The sequence below is a fragment of the Cricetulus griseus genome, chromosome 4 (genome assembly GCF_003668045.3).
Source record: "Cricetulus griseus strain 17A/GY chromosome 4, alternate assembly CriGri-PICRH-1.0, whole genome shotgun sequence".
Classification (NCBI taxonomy): domain Eukaryota; kingdom Metazoa; phylum Chordata; class Mammalia; order Rodentia; family Cricetidae; genus Cricetulus; species Cricetulus griseus.
Genome location: NC_048597.1, coordinates 94,040,998 through 94,057,873, shown reverse-complemented (window position 1 = coordinate 94,057,873; position 16,876 = coordinate 94,040,998). Strand labels below are relative to the sequence as shown.

Below are 16,876 nucleotides of genomic sequence, written 5' to 3'. Positions count from 1 at the left end.
GCAGGCAGTGCTGAGCCCAAGCTGGTCCTGTCCTGATCACTGAGAGGAATAAATGTGCCTTTGGGGTGTAGAGGGTGTGGCTTCTGTTGTCATGACCTATTGAGTCCCTCCTGGAAGACAGCACTTTGTCCAGGCAGAGCAGAGGAGGAGCAGACTAGGGGTCTAGGAGCTCCTGGGAGGGGTCTCAGTCATTTATGGGATCAGAGCTCCCAGAACCATCATTTGTCACCTTTGAAGTCCTAGAGAAAACCACACACAGGCTCTTTGGGAGGTGCACATGCTCTTTCTAGGTTGGTTGTCAAGTTTGTGTGAGTCCTGAAAGTCCGTGTAAACAAGGTGAGACTGCCATGCAAGCTGGGAGTGTGGCACATGCCTATTGTCCCAGCTACCTGGAAGGCTGAGGCAGGTGGATTATCTGACAAACTTGGGAGTTTAAGACCCAGTCTGGGCAACATAACAAGACCCTGTCTCAAAAAAAAAAACAAAAACAAAAACAAAAAAACAACACCCTCTTCAAGAGCTAAGTGGGAATTCATGGGGCAACTTCCTCCAGCGGCTGCTTAGGGGTTCCTGGAGCCCCAGCCTTGAAGGAGAGAAGGAATGCCCAGAGCTAGAGAGAAAGATCTGCAGGAACTGGAAGGACAGTGAATGATGGGCAGGCACACAGCTCCACACTGGCCTCTTAGACCCTGAGAGCAGGCCTGGCCAGCTTCTAACCCCTGAATTCTGGATACACTGGTCATCTTTTCATACTGACCTCCTCACTGGTAAATGGTGACAGTCTTTATGCTCTGTGGTCATTGGGAGAGCTTACTTAACTCGGAGTGTTTAACAAGTCCCTGGCAAGTGCTAGCTATTTTTACTTGAATTCAGATTCCAGCTTTGTCACCTTGCACAATTCATTTAGCCACCGTGTAGCCCAGGATGGCCTCTTTCTTCCTCTAGAGTGCTGGGATAAGCAGTGTGTACCACTGTGCTTGGCACTCTTCATCATTGTAACAGGATAGCATAAACATACACACAGACTTCTATCATGCACAATACATGTGTGTGCATAAACACCCAGACTTCTATTCATGCACAATACATCTGTGCATAAACATACACACAGACTTACATGCATACACAATACCTGTGTGTATAAACATACACAAACTTCTATGCATATGCAATACCTGTGTGTATAAACATGCACAGACTTCTACGCATCCACAGTATGTGTGTGTGCATAAACATACAAATGTCAAAACAAACCTTCACACTGTAACTAACCCTGAGAGAGCACCTTGCCCATAGCAGCCCCAGCCAGCTGCCACGAGCATCCTTGTGTTACAGAAGCTGGGGCACTGGGAAATGACACCATGGCTGGTGCCATGCAGTGTAAGAGGCCACTCTGGGACTTGAGCTTGCATCCTCCTCTAGCCTGCTTACCTCTGCACAGGGACCTGTATTGCTGTAGTGGCAGCAGAGCCCGTCAGGTTCCCCATGGTGGCCTCCTTGTGAAGTTAGCAATTAGGGTATGGCTGGTAATTAAGTGGAGAAGGCTGCTTCTCCAAGAGAAGAGGAAAGAACTGAAAAGCTCCCAGAGGGCCCTGGTTCTCCCAGCCAGAAGTAGCCATTCCAAGGAAAATGAGAAATAGGTGCCAGTTGAAAGTGACACAAAGGCCCCCAGAGAACCAACCCAATAGATGGCACAAAAACATCCTAATGATTCCAGACCTGGGGTGCAAGGTGACCTCCATTTCAACACCCTAGAAGCAACTCCCCATGGCTGATCTCAGGTCATGGGCCTTCTGATACCCCCCTTCCCCCCACACACTGGCCATCTGTAATGTCAACATCCCTCACCAGCTAGTAGGTGCCTTTATTTATGATCACCTTGGAAGGGTCGAGCAGACATATGTTGCTAAAGGGGCGTTTATTCTTGTTTATAAAATTTATGGCTTCACCTCAATTACACACTGTCAAAACGGGAAGGATCGGCCCCAAAGCCTCTTGCCGCCTGACTGCTTCAGACGTGCGTACATCTGTTAACTCCATGGGAGCTGTACAGGGAAATCAGGTCTACTATAACTCAAGCTTGCTGTCCTGCCACAAGGTGTGAGCTGCAGGCCTTGAGCAGATACATCCATGCATGCACGTGGGCAAGGAGGCAGCTAGCCACTGTGGTGGCCATGCCAGGTGGTCAGATGTGTGCACTAGCCATGGCCTTTGTCAAGGTACTTTAAGCTGAGGAAGATGCGAAACAACTTCATTTCCGTGGCCTTTAGCGTCCAGCTGCAGTTCTCCAGCAGCTGGAGAAAGTTTTTGAGCCTGTGGCTTCCCACCTGGCAATATCAGTGGGAGAAAAGCAGGGGTCTCCAGTGTGGGGGGAGTGCAGGTGGCCGTGAGTTTCAGGAGGACAGTTTGGCAACATGAAAGTCCTGAGAGTGCATGTCCTGGGCCTGCAAGTCCCCTGCCCCCAACATCTCAGAGGGAAATGTGTCTCAGCAGAGCCCAAAGGATTGTGTTCAGCAGTGTTGCTCATTACAGTGAAAAACTGGACCCTCGTGTGTGAGACAAGACAGTTAGGTGACTCAATGCATGTGCACTATTTAACAAGTAGGGACCTTAAGAAATGTTATGACCTCTGTGGGAAATGGGTATGGGGACCTATTCCAAAATGCTGTGTAGCACACAGTCCGAATTCTGTGAAATTGATATCCATGTGTATACACCACAGGAAGACTGCGTGTTTAACAGTGCTTGTCTCTGAGTGGGGGTGTCTCATGGGTTGTGTTAACACTTTTTTTTTTGTCTGGATTTTCTAACTTTTCTGCAGTGGGTTTAGGTTAGGTTTGAGGAGGGCTCACTGTGTAAGAGACACGAGAGAGAATGGAAAGAAAGTGAAAGCCAGGCCTGGGCATGTGGCTCCATTGGTAGAATGCTTGTCTAGCATGCACGGAGCCCTGGGTTTGGTCCCCAACATGGAATAAACTGGTGTGAGTGTGTGTGTGTGTGTGTGTGTGTGTGTGTGTGTGTGTGTGTGTGTGTGTGTGTGTTATATGCTGCTTAATCTCAGTGGTAATGGAGGTGGTAATATCAGTAGTTCAAGGACAAGGTCATCTTGCCTACATATCAAGATTGAGGCTAGTATGGGCTACATAAGACCTTGGCCAAAGCAAAATAAATAGAAAGACCAAAAGAAGGGGTGGGTATGTCCCCCTGCCTGCACTGTATCACCTTCCTCCTTTGGGACAGCTTAGTCGCCTCAGGACAAAGGGGCACACTGATATGTGGAAAGATGAGGCTAACACGCCACAATCTCAAGTAGCAAAATGGGAGCTCAGTCCCAGCCTTCACTAGCAGACCCAATTCCCTTCTCTGTTCTGCTGTGAGCAGAGAGGGACTGACCCCAGGCAGGGAAAGAGACGCTAATTCAGTGGATCACCAGTTATAAGGAATAAGGCCGGGTTCTATAGAAAGGAATTTGGTAATCTATTAGTAATGTCTGTCATGGCCTTATTGAGGTACACAATAACAGACATGCTTTTGATACTTGTGCATTCTTAGGGTAAAACCCTCACTGACCTCAGAGGAGGGGGAGACTTTGTAAGGAGGTTCGGTCCTCCAAAGCAGCCCCCCAAAATGATCCTAGACACCCCATGAGAACTACTAGCAGAGGAAAAAAAATCCAAGAGCTTTGAGGTGACAAATCAGGGCCATAGATCTCTAAGAGTCAAATGCTTATAAATCTGACTAATTAATTAGTCAGCCCTGACGAGCTCCCCACCATAATTCAGCATCTGCAATTAGATTTCATATTAAAGCATGCAAATTCAAGATTAAAGCCAGTGAGAGAAGCTGTGACAGCCCCACCCCCTCCAGCCTCTGCCATCCCGAGCCACCGGCTCCTTGGGGTGCAAGTTCTAGAATCTTCCCTTCTGCTGCTTTGTCTCCCAGGCCCCCATTGTGTTATGCTGTCTCAGGCTGTACCCTGTGGGGTGAGGAGCCAGTGCCAGCTCCACTCCTGGAAGATGGCTGAATTTAGGTGGGGCAAACATTTTGGTCCAGGGCCATTTGGGGACTTACAGGTTGTAAAGTCCTGAAGCCGAAGGTCACCTCTGTGTAGGTTACCTGGCTGCTGGGGGACAGGCACGCCATGGCGGAGCAGGGGCTTTTGGTTCAAGCCAGGTGACTTGGGGGAGGGGCTCCAGATTGGATAACTTCAGGAAACAGGACTAATTCTATGATTATTTTAAGTAGACTTTTTTTTTTCTAGAAGGAGGGAGGGGCCAATGATCCAAGGCTGCACAGCCATGCTGCTCACAGTGCACAGTGATGTTTCAATCAGTGAAGAGTCACATCTCTGACAGTGGCAGACCATGTGACATCACAGCTTTGTGAGTACACTCTGTGATGTTCTTGCGTCCATAAGATAGCAGAGAACAGGTTTCTGAGACAGTATCCCTACCAGAAAGTGATGTGTGGCCAGTTTAATCTATTGGAGGGCCAGATGGGCAGTTGACAGATGGCTTGGGTGACACCCCCAAGTCTGGTGCTTCCCTCTGGCTGGGAAGGGGAGGCCAGCTGCTGCTCTGGGGCCAGTCACTTTCTCTGAGTTTGCAGGACCCAGGATTCCAGAGCTTTGAGTCCTCACTGTAGGAACACTCTCAACACAGGTATGACCGTGTCTGCTTCCAGAAGGCTTTGCAAGGGGATGGAGACAGAGAGAAACTGCAGACAAGGGACAGAACAGCCTTTCAGCTTTGCCTAGAGGCTTCTGCTATCTTCTGGCCCACTCAGCCCTGATGAGGACTTTGGGGTGTGGCACAGCAGTGTTTAGACCTGGACTATTAGGGTGACAGTTCCTGAACCTCAGTTTTCTCAGCTGTTAAGTGGGCATCAGAATAGGGTGACATAGGAACTGGAAGGAGTGACCAGGGTACATACACAATGCCACATTTCTTTCTTTGGATTGGTTACAGCCTCTTGGGGTGGGGGCAGTGCCCACATTGCTCATGGCTGTAGCAACACCTGCCCCAGCCTGAGGCACAGAAGTTCTCTGAACCTATTTGTTAGGTGAGTGAATACCCATCAGGCTTCCTGGGCCAGCTCTCAGCTAGAACATCTAGCAGCTGCACAGCCCATCTGGCATCATATGGGCCAGTGACAAAACCATCCTGCAGACTGCACACCAAAGCCCCCATAGAACATACAGGGGATACGCCCTGCCCTGGACAGTTGATACTGTGGAGTTCACAGGAGCCACTATGAGCAAGGGATCATGGATGCAGATGCCTGGCAGGTGCCTAAGGATGGCAGATAGCCAGTGGGCAAAGCAGCGCTGTGTTGTCCCTGGCTTAGCTTTGCTGCCCTGCCTCCCCAGGGAACTCTCCTCCGAGTCTGGCTTTGCCCCCACTGGCTTCAGATTCCCAGTTTGGGCAATAGCCTGAGCCCTGTACCCCTCCCCCAGGGCAGTGAAGTCACAGGGGCCCAGGGCTAAATCTCAGTTGGGGTGTTTTTGAGTTGTAACCACACAAGCCAATTCACCTGCCCAAACATTGGTAGAATGAGGCAAGCCACACCTGGTTTCTAAGTTCCCCGGGAGGGGGGGGGAGACTGTAGCAAACCCTCTTTGCAGAGGCTGGACAGTGGGTACCTCCCCTCACATGTTCTTGCCACAGTGCCTCCCTTCCCCCCTCCACGGTGGAAACTCTGCTGTGGGCAGACATACGAACACTTCCTTTTTGAGCCTCTTCATTGAACCTGGGCATAATTTGTCCCATGAATGCAGAGACCAGGCTGGCTTTAAACTCAGAGATCCACCTGCCTCTCCTCTTGAGTGTTGGGACTGAAGGTGTGCATTACCACACCCGAACTTAAAACAAACAAACAAACAAACAAAAGACAGGGTTTCTCTCACTCTGTATCTCTGAACTTGTAGCAATCCTGCTTCAGGTTCCCTAGTACTGGGGCTACCCATGTACACCACAGTGCAACTGGCTAAGGCAAAGATTTTGAAAAGTCTGACTTGTCCCATTTTCTCAGATGATGAGAGTGAGGTTCAAGCAAGGTGGCTGAGCACCCATAGCTAGTAGTTGCTGACTGACCTTGCCCACTGTCAGTAACTCCAGCTGTCTATCTGCAAGATGATCCGCAAGAACGAATGTGGAATGAAGCCGAGAGTTAGATGTTGCCCAGGGTCAGTTGGATGATCTAAGTATGTCTGAGGCCAAGTTCAGCATTCTATTCCATCTGCTTCAGCCATAGCCTTGTCCTTGCTTCAAACCACCTGGTGTTCTGACATCCTCTCTCCCAAACCTCCCTTCCTCCCCAGGGTCTAAGTGAAGCATGAAGGAAAAGCAGCCACAGCACCCAACCCAGGAAGGCTGTATGGCGGGTGAGGCAGGAGCTTGGGGTACAGCCAGGGCTCTGGCCTTGTGTTTGGCCCAGCAGCAACCCTCTGGGATGTCTGCTGTTATGAGTGATGAATGCTCCTACCTAGGAGTTTAAAGAACAAAGGAACTCCAGAGAGAATGTGGTCTCTCTTCCTGAGACAGACACCAGGAGTCACCAGCTGTCCTCAGATGGTACAGATGAGGGTCTCGGGCCCATTCTCTGCTGTCCTGGTGGGGTGGGGGTGGGGGTGGGGGTGTGGAGGGGGGGTGTGGAACTGCAGCTCCAAGAAGCAAGGGAACTTGGCTTGAACTCCCAGTTGGTGGGCAGCAGAGCTGGGACGTGAGCCCTGTGGCAGGATGTTCTCGGCCCTGGATGGATGGTTAAGTCCCCAGCCCAGGCTTCTGAACTACTCCATCTGTTACACATATGTTTGTCACTAGTGTTGGCTGTCATGACCACAATGAAGAAATTATTTCATTAGGACCCATGTGCCAAGGGCTGGGGACTGCTGGCCTGTCCTAGGTCCTTAACACCGGTATGGGAGACACAGCCCACTTCCTGGGGATGCACAGGTGTGCAAATACCTCAGGCCAGCCCCGTGCTGGCTGAAGCATCTTTGCCGAGGCACTGTCCAACACATATGAGCCTCCAGCCTGTGTAAATTACATGAAGAAATGGCAGGTGATTTTTACCCACTGACCACTCTGAGGGACAGAAGCCGCTCTGGAAGCTTGATCGGAGAGCCTAGTCAGGCCTGTGGGCAGTCTTGGCTTCTTGGTTTTTTTTTTTTTTTGTTTTGTTTTTTCTTTTTTTTATGGCTTGAGTCCACTTCTGCCATTTATTCCAGGCTGCCTGGCCTTGAACCTTTAAATCTTCCTGTCTCAGGCTCCCAGGCTCTGGGATTATAGGTGTATGCTGCTCTGCCTGGTTTAGCCTTAACTTCTGAAATTGACAGGGGAGAATGGGGAAGTAGACTGCCATATAGAAACTAATCCTGAGCCAGGCCCAGACCCTAGACATCTCCAGTGTCTCCCAGAAAGAAATGGGCATGGAACTGGGCTCATAGGACTTGGGGCCAGGAATCTGACTTCACAGTCCATGCAACGAACCTCTTTCCAGTCCTGCAGGCAGCCTGGCCAATGTAAGGTTCCAGTGGCATGAACCTGTGAGCCCAGCGTTCAAGCAGCAGAAGCTACATAGCACACATCCAAACTAGGGTGCACTCAGGAGAGCCACTGGCCGAACTTTAGGGTTGTCAACCTGATCTCCATGGACAGCAGCACAGCTGAAGGAGGGCGAAGCAGCAGTGGTCAGGGTGTTGCAGACATCATCTAAATGTTCATATGCACCACAGGCCCCACCACCACAGCAAATGAAATCCTGCTTGTTTCCCTCATCAACACACTAGCCATTTGCACTGACTTCAATTCTAGAACCTGCACCAGAGCCAGGCTTTACTTTTAGGTGGGTGTATATCACACTGCAGCTTTGCAGCATTTTCTATTGGTGGGGATACTGGGATGTCAGGAGACGTCCCAAGCAAGAGACATGTCTAAGTTATCTGGTCTCTCTGCATCAAACAGGCTGGCTTTTGTAGGTACCATGTAAATTATAAACTTCAAAGCTATGCATGCAATCCTGGTGCCACTGCCTATAGGAAGGGGGCAGAGAGAGACAAATGTCACTTCTGAAGACAAAGCTGGGCACATGTGATAACTGCCCAGCTCTCCTAACTCAGCTCCAAAGCCAGGATGTCTGTCAAAACATCCTGTGTCTTTTTGGTACTGTGGGTGCCTTAAGTGACCTGAGCCATCCAGGCCCAGGGCTGAGTACAAACCAGAACACAGCCACCATATGCTCAAGTACAAATTTAATAAAGCCCTGACATGTCTTAGTTCACAAGTTACCTACTAAAACAGAAATCCCACTCCTATTGTGGAGCCACCAAGAGCCAACCGGGTGCCAGTGACCACCAGTTATGACAGACTTGGGGCTTGGATAGTGTGATGTTCTAACTGCTGGAAAGCAGGCTCAAAGTGAACTACAGACAACCCTAGGTCAAAAACAAACAGGTCAAGTTGATATTGGTGTTTTTAACCCATTCTCTCCCCATGTCCTTGCCGTAATTCTCAGGCTCCATGTTATTTGTGCAGACTGTGCACAGGGCACAGGGATCCATGGGCAAGCTGAATACACACATGGCTGCCAGACATCTTCCAAGGACCTTGCCATCCTTCCATCCAAGCAAGGCTTGCACCACTCTCCAGAAGCCCAGGGGCCCTTCCCAGGCTTCCAGCCACAGCGGGAACAGGACATGCCCACTTTCCCACAGTGTGCAGGTTCCTGATGGAAGGTGTTTCCATGCTTTGAGCGCTGTAGCCCTAAGCTGGCTCCACAGAGTGGAGGAGGGACCAGGACTCCTGGCCTCCAAGAGGGTGTAAGAACTAGATGAGATGAGACACTGAGCCCAGAGTGTCTGCCTCAGCATCTAGAACCTGCAGAAAGGTCTTAAGATAAAGGGCAAAAGGAGGGCCCAGGAGCACAATGGTGGGAAAACAGAATAAGGTCCAAAACAAAGAGTGCAGCCAAGAGAGGTGGTGCGAAGGCATGTGGATACACCGTAGCCTCCTAGGCCTTTCAGTGCAGAAGGGTTCCTGTGCAAGGGACGGGCTTTGCAGTCCCTGGAACAAAGCACTGCCCAGATGATGGGTGCTGTAGGCTCTTGTGTTTCTCTGTAAGGTGACGAGCAGGGCAGACACTCAGAGCCAGTAGGTTCTGGGTACTCCAGAAATGGGGAAGCTCTCCAGGGTGGCAAGTTTCTCTTCTAAGCTAGGACACCAGTACCCAGGCCAGGGGCTAACAGCAAGGGTTCCCTGACAGCATGGCCTGCTGAGGACTTGGGAGAGAGGGCTGTGGTGTGGAACACCTGCTCCCCTGTAGGAAAGACCCTGAACTGTGCTCGGCAGCCTCCCTGGCACGAGCTGGGTTTGATTGCCTGGGAAGAGGCCGCTGTGGGCAGGGTAGAGGCAGGGACTCTGCCGTGCATAGAGGCTTGGCGAGGCCTTACCTGAGTTTTCAGAACGGAAGGAGGAGCTCACAGGCACAGGCTGTGTGTACTCAGAGGGCAAAGGAAGAAAGCCTCACAGAACCACCAGGAGCTCCTCTGCAATCACTAGAAGGCAGGAAGGGGCACATGGGGAAAACCAGGGGCTTATTTTTAACAGCACTCCCTAGAACATTGAGTGTGCTGTGTAGCATCCCCACGCTTGGGCGTCTCATGGCTATTGAGAGAGTCTGAGGACTCAAGTAGGCTGGCCACACCCCTGGGAGCATGGTGCCTCCAGAAGCCGAAGGGCTCTGTAGTGCTCTCCAGGGCAGGTGGAGATTGGAGCTGGGCTAGGAGAGCTCAAAGCCTGTGTTCATGCTGATGGCATAGCGCAGTTTCTCTCGGAGGACACTTTTCTTGCTGTAGTTGGGCAGCTTGAGCAGGTTGAAGCAGGTGGAAGAAGTAGGCAGACGCCCACCTGGCTCCCGCTTGCGGATAGTAAAGAAGCCCCTGAGGACACTGCCCAGGGTGTCCCCAGTGTCCTGCAAACACACACCACAGCTGTGGGTTAGAAGGTGCCTGTGTAGGCACACACACAGGTGAAGCCCAGCTCAGGCCAATGGCTTGATAGGCTCAGGGGCACACCTGCTGCTCTGAACACTGGCATGGCAGTCCTGTGCTAGGTCACCTGTTAGTATTCAGGCATCTGCACTGGCCTGCCCTTGGGGTCCTGACAGGATACGCCCTCAGCTGCTGCCACCAAGAGCACCACCTGTGCCTATTCACTATGTTCCCTTTTAAAAGGGCCCAGTCTACCTCCCATCCCTCTCTTTTTGCCCCTCCATCTCTCTTTTCTTTCTCCCGCTGCTCCTGTCCCTGGAGGATGGTCTCCCCTCTCCCCTTTTTACAATCCTTTTCCCTTAATAAAACCCCTCTACTTGAACTCTGTCCCATGGTGTCTGTATCTTTCTCCCGAGCTCCCCCCCCTTTTAAAATTACAACCTCAGACTAGGGGCCTCCTGGTTGATGACACTTATCAGCTAACTAAGGCTACCTAACACCCCTTCTCTGACTTCAAGTACTGTGGCCCATGGCTGACAAGCACTTGGCTCAACTTTTCCCTAAGTCTGGAGGTGGAGGACCATCTAGTGTCTGACAGAAGGGAGTGCAGCCTGAAGAGAGGTGGTGAACAGGGACTGGCGGAGATCAGCGGGCTTGCACAGGGCAGGCACTTCTGAGCTCATAACATACTGGGCACATGAATCCTAGGACATTCTCCTTTAACATGCAGGCAACAGGCAGCTTGCCGGGGTGTGTGTGTAGCCAGCAGGGGAGGAGCTGGGGAGCAGACCTGAATTGGCCCTTATCCCGAGCTTCACCCCTCCTTCAACCCTGCCTCTTGGACCTTGAACCTTGCCGGATCAGCAGCCATGAAAACAGCATCCTAATCACACACTCCCCGAGGCCTTCCCCAAGGAGGGACCACAGAGAAAGAGTGCCAACAGCCCACACTGGCCTGGGTCTGCAGTGCCCGCTGTGGGTGGCTTTCATGCCATCATGTAGGCAGGGGTGTGGGGGGCATGATGTGCACAGCAGAGAACTGGGCAACAGAGGAGGAAAGAAAGGAGTGTGGCCTTAGGTACCTGGTCATCCGACACTTCCACACAGCGGATGGAGAAGGGAGGCTTGAGGTAGGCGAATCCTAGGAGTGGGGGTCTGGAGCAGCTGGTCACAAACTGCAATATAAGGCAGGGTCAGTGGGACAGCTGGGGTCTCCCACTACTGCAGCCAGCTGGGCTTTGCCTCCATGTGCTGTTCACTGACCTGTCACTAGAACTAGGGGTGACAGGGAGGTGCTTGCCCAACATGTGCCCAGAACACATCACATGTCTCAAGAGTGCCACCCTCTGGAACTAATGCTAATGAAACTGTGGCCCACTGTCAAGATTGGCGTCTTGTAGGGCAACTAGGAGTGACATCCCATGAAACTGGTCTCCTTTTTTATACTACTGCTTGACACAGGCACTCCTCCAGCCTAACTAAGCTGGCTTTCTATGTGATCTGTACCTGAAGATGTCCTTTAACTCCTGGTGTAGCACCATACAGTTTAGAGCAGATCTCTAACTGTACTGTCACACAGTGAGCAGCAGCAGGAAGACAGCAGTGGTGGCATCTGAGGAGGCTGGGTGAGCAGACGCTAGTGCTGCTCATGAGCCAAGGCCTGGAGCCAGTGAGTCCTAGTAGAGCCTGAACCCATAACCTCATGCGCTGGTATCTTGCACACATGCACTGATGCACACTACCATCTTGCACGCATGCACTGGCACAAATGAGTGGAGCCTGTGTGTATACTGGTTGGTTGGAGTAGGTGAAGGCCTCCTCAGCAGGAGGGAACTGAATTCAGAATGGCCAGCAACAAAGAAGACCAGCTGTTGGTTTGGTTGGTGACATCACCACACTGTCTTCATGGTAGCTGTCACACAAGAAACTGACATACATGTAAGATGGATGTGATGGTACACATTTGTAAGACCAGCATTCAGAGGTGGAGACAGGAGGACTTCAAGGTCACCCTTGGCAACGGGTTACATGACAAATCTGAGAGGATCTTTAGAAACCTGAGACGCTGCCTGGAGAGAGGGAGAGAGGGAAGGAAGGAGGGGGGAGAGAGAGACTGGTGGGGGATGTCCTTATGTATGATACTAATATACATTTCTCTTATTGGCTGATGAATAAAAACACTGATTGATCAGTAGCCAGGCAGTAAGTATAGGTGGGGATACCAGACGAGGACAACTCTGGGGAGAGGAGGCAGAGAGAGGCCGCCAGGGAGACGCCATGTAGCTACCAGGAAGATAGGACACAGGGCATTCTCCGGTAGGCCAAAACCACACGGAGATACACAGATTAAAAGAAATGGGTTAAAAACAAGACAGAGCTAGTCAGTAAGAAGCTCGAGGCCATTAGCCAAACAGTTTATAATTAAGCCTATTTGGACCTAAATGGCTGCGGGACCGGGCAGGAAAAAAACTCTCTCTACAGAGACAGAGAGACAGAGAAAGTGTGCAAGCCAGCCAGGAGGCCTTAGGGAAAAGATTCCAAGGTGTTAAATGTACTCCTAGACAATGTCTTTTCAGAGGGAAAGAAAGCAGGTGGCAAAACCATGATGCATTTTTAATGACAATCTACCCACACATACCAGAGACAGGCATGTGTGTTACTCAGTGTCCTATAAATGCTTACACTAGCAGGTCATTCATCAAAACAAATGACACCTAGGGACATAGTGGACACTCACATCTTCACTGATACTGAGGCAGCAAACAGTTAATGACAGATACTGTATTTGAGAAAGTATAAATAAGCCAGGCATAGAGGCAACACCTAGAATTGCAGTACTCAGGATGCCGAGGCAGGAGGACTGCCCTGAGTCTGAAGTAGGCTAGGCTACTAAGTCCAATCTGGGTTATATAGAAAGAACCCGACTCAACACCTATACTCCCTCAAAACAAGACACAGTGCTGTCAGTGTAGACAACTGTGTTTCCTTGGAATACGTGTGTCTGTGCACGTGTGTGATGCATGTTTTACACCACTGAGAAAGGGTACCAGGGATAGTCACTTATGTGGGAGAAACTCTACACTGGAGCAATATTAGAATTGCCCCTTCCTTCCTTCCTTCCTTCCTTCCTTCCTTCCTTCCTTCCTTCCTTCCTTCCTTCCTTCCTTCCTTTCTCCCTCCCTCCCTCCCTCCTCCCTCCCTCCCTCCCTCCTCCCTCCTCCCTCCTCCCTCCCTCCTTCCTGTTTTTTTGGAGACAGGGTTTCTCTGTGTAGCCCTGGCTGTCCTGGAACTTGTTTTGTAGACCAGGCTGGCCTTGAACTCAGAGATTCCCCCTGCCTCTGCCTCTGAGTGCTGGGATTAAAGGTGTGCATCACTATTTTCTTAAAGTAATGAGACAGTACTGGAGGTGGTGGAGCAAAGTGGTACTCGGGCTTGCTCCAATTGAGGAGTAGAGAGCAGGTCAGGCCCCATCTCTCCAGCCCCTCTGGCTCCTCAGCCTTTGGCACAAGAGCGAGGCTATGCTGACACTGTGTGGCCCTCTGGATAACCTACTGTGTTCAGTGTGAACTGCAGAGTGGCCTGAGGGCTGTGTGCACATTCAGGATCCCATACAGAAGCTGTAAATGAGATACCTTCAGGAACATTGCTCTTTCATCGGGTGTGAAGTCGGAAGCCAGAATATCCCAGAGCCAGATGATGACTCTGTGGCTCCCATGAAAGCCTCCATAGTACACGGTGTGCTTCCTGAAAGGAATCGGGGAGGGGGGGGGGGCTGCGCTCAGCAGTGTTCTGGCCCTCATGGGGACAGGCAAGCAGCTGCACTGACACACATTCACATGTCACGACCTCAGCACTGGAAGCTAAATGGGCAGAGGCTCCAGAACTGCTCTACTGTCAACCAGGGTACCACTGCTGGAGCCTCAGAGGGCCCTCCCAGAAGAACTCTGTGTTAGACTAAACCCAGTGAGGGGAACACCTCTCCTTCTAGAAGGCCCAAGCATGCCACCCTTCCCTCCTCACTGCCCCTTACTTTAAATCTTCCAGATCCATCTCAGCGTTGTCCCCAGAGATGAGACGCTGAAGCTCAGGGGTGGAGAACATTCGGATCCACTCAGGCTTAATAATGGAACGGAAACCACTAATGAGAGCAGCTGTCTGGTTTTTGATTTGCGTGTGCATTCGAAAATGTGCCATCAGATGGATGTAGCTAATTCTGTTAACAAGAGAGAGAAATAATGGAACTAATAGTCCAGGGATGGCTGCTGCCAGATGGGCTAAAAGAAGCCTAACACTTGTGAACCATTTTCCAAAAAACAAGCTACACTCCAGCATCTATCAGAACAATGATGGTGACGCCCATGATGGTAGCTCACAAGTCACACATTGCTGTCACCATGACAGCACCAAGTGTCAAAGGCATGGCCTCGTTCACTTGTCCCCATGGCCCCCAACATAACACCCTGAGATGACACCCCAGGTTCTCAGGAGTTGAAGAGTCACCTGCACAGGTGAATCCCATTTGATCACTCTCAAGGACACAGCTTAGTGCTCCAACAACTTCACATTCAAAGTTCCTCTAGAGCCTGTGGTGCTAGATGGGCCCAATGTCCTCTGAAAATGCAGCTAGATCATTCCCAGGTTAAACAGGGAGGTTAGATGAACTAATACTGATGGGCAAAGGGTCTTCGGCTTGCGTTTTACACACCCTGATCTAGCTTATCTACAGCTGCAGGCTGACACTCCAGCAAGCTTGCCAGTGTTGTTGATCTGTTGGCAACCATGCCCAAGTACACAATTAAAAACTCCATGTTGCACTCAGGAGGCAGAGGCAGGAGGCCCTCCAAGTTTGAGGCCAGCCTGGTCTACAGAGCAAGTTCCAGGACGGTGATGGCCACACAGAAAAACAGTTTTGGAAAGCAAAAAAACCCTCCATGTTAAGTATAGCTCAAATATTTCTGTTTTGCCCCACAATGCCCAGGCCAAAGTTACTGACCTTGTTAAATTTTTTATTATCTTCTCCTTCCATGTATTCTATGAAGCAGGTTACCAATACTCTGTGTGTATGTTTGTGTGTTAGAGAGAAACTTCAATGCCCAGAAGCCTGGGGGTTAAGCAGATACTGCCAGGCCCCTGGGTCAAGTACAGGACCTGGAATCCTTGCCATATCCTGAGGCTCTGCCATAGACCAAAGTTATGACACATTATCCATTAGGCTTCATGGCAGGGTAAGAATCTTGTTCCAGCACAGTCTGTACAGACTCAGCTCCCTGGCCCTTTAGCCTGCATAGACTCACCTCTCTGGCTCTTCAGCCTATGTAGACTTACTCCCCTGGTCTTTCAGCATGTATGAACTCACCTCCCTGGCCCTTCAGCCTGTGTAGATTCATCTCCCCTGGCCTTTTAGCCTGTGTGAAGTCACCTTTCCTAACTGTTATTTGCATGTACACAAACACACACACACACACACACACACACACACACACACACACACACACACACACACCCTCTCCACAGCTCCCTGATATCTGCTATGAAAAGTTTTATGCCCCCTTTCAGCTAGATATCTCAAAAGTGGTTCTATACCTTATTTCACACTCTGCCCCATGAGGAACAGTCACAGGTCACGCACAGGCAGGACCAGGTCTTATCCCTGCACCAAGGCCCAAACCTCACCCATCCCTTCTCTGTAGGCAGTGTTTTGTTCTAAGTTTTCAAGTCAATGCACTGTGGTTACAAGGCAACACGAGTGTTCCAATGCTGCTGACCACTGTCTGTTCTTCTGACTGTTAAAACACAAGACTCCCCAAGCACACTGTCTACCAGACTAGCTGAGCACAGAGAAACAAGGTGCAGGGGTCTGCACTGGGACCAGCACAGGGACCGAGCCCTCTCTTGTCCTCGTCCAGATGAACACTTAGACCAACAGTTCAAATCCCGAGCGGGGGTGGCAGAAAACTGACAAGAGGCCCAGTGCCCCTCCTCCTGCCAAGTTCCACCCCTTTAATTAGGCAGGACAGATTGGGCACAGACCATGTGTCGAGGGATTTGTGTCTGGGATCAAAGGGACTGACATTATCACGGAATCCTAAAAGCATATTAAGTGTGGCACGAGCTTCTGTATCTCAGCATGTCTGTCAGCCCCCACCTCTAAGTGTGTGTCTGCCACATCTGCATTCACACGGTCTTCCTGAGAGCAGCCACACAGTCACTCTCAAATGTCCCTACTTGCCTGCCCTCAGGACAGCATCCATCTCGTGTCTCAGGGGCGCTATCACTACATTCCTAACAACAGTGGCCAGTGCCTCTGACCTTCCAAAGTACTTCTGCTAAGAGTAAACCATCCACTCTTATTTTGCAAATTGAATTTAATACAATTCTAGCCTATGAACTATAACCAGAAAATTCCATTATGATATTTATGGCCTCTTCCCACCTCAATCTATCTTAATAAATTCTCAGCATAACTCCGGGAGCCAGAATGAAGTCTTTTCAAGTGCTGACCTTAAACGTCCAATTGCTATACTCACTTATTTTCATTTGTAACAGGAATGGTTTTCCCTCCAGGAACCAGTTCATGGCAGACAAGCTGGGGGAGAAGACCGGAGTAATTACTAGGGGGAATTCTAAACTGGAAAGATGCAAGGGCCCAGCACAAATGACCACGATAATGATGGAATTAAGATGCTGTGTGTTTGAGAACAAAACCTTGGGGCCAAAACATCGACAAGCAGGTCTCATGTGATCCACAGGAAAGGTTTCTCATCTAACCTTTGTCCAAATGTGTGCACTAAGGATACTGGATGCCAGGCACAGAGGGAGAAGTGCTGAGGACTTCAGTGAGGTGTGAACACCCACAGGAGACATGCTAGTGCTGAGTGAGGGCTGCAG

The 16,876-nt window shown here is 50.5% G+C and overlaps 1 protein-coding gene across 3 annotated transcripts in view; it reads right to left on the bottom strand.

The window, feature by feature from the left end:
- Positions 1–8,234: 8,234 nt before the first annotated feature.
- Ube3b (ubiquitin protein ligase E3B) overlaps positions 8,235–16,876 on the bottom strand; it is a 39,306-nt gene continuing 30,664 nt past the window's right edge. For all 3 annotated transcript variants that reach the window (XM_027415993.2, XM_027415992.2, XM_027415994.2), the window contains 5 exons: positions 16,516–16,574; positions 14,019–14,201; positions 13,621–13,732; positions 11,071–11,163; positions 8,235–9,969 (listed from right to left, as the gene is read on the bottom strand). In XM_027415993.2, coding sequence (XP_027271794.1) covers positions 9,778–9,969; positions 11,071–11,163; positions 13,621–13,732; positions 14,019–14,201; positions 16,516–16,574 — 639 coding nt within the window. In that variant the 3' untranslated portion in view covers positions 8,235–9,777. The remainder of the gene's footprint in view (positions 9,970–11,070; positions 11,164–13,620; positions 13,733–14,018; positions 14,202–16,515; positions 16,575–16,876) is intronic.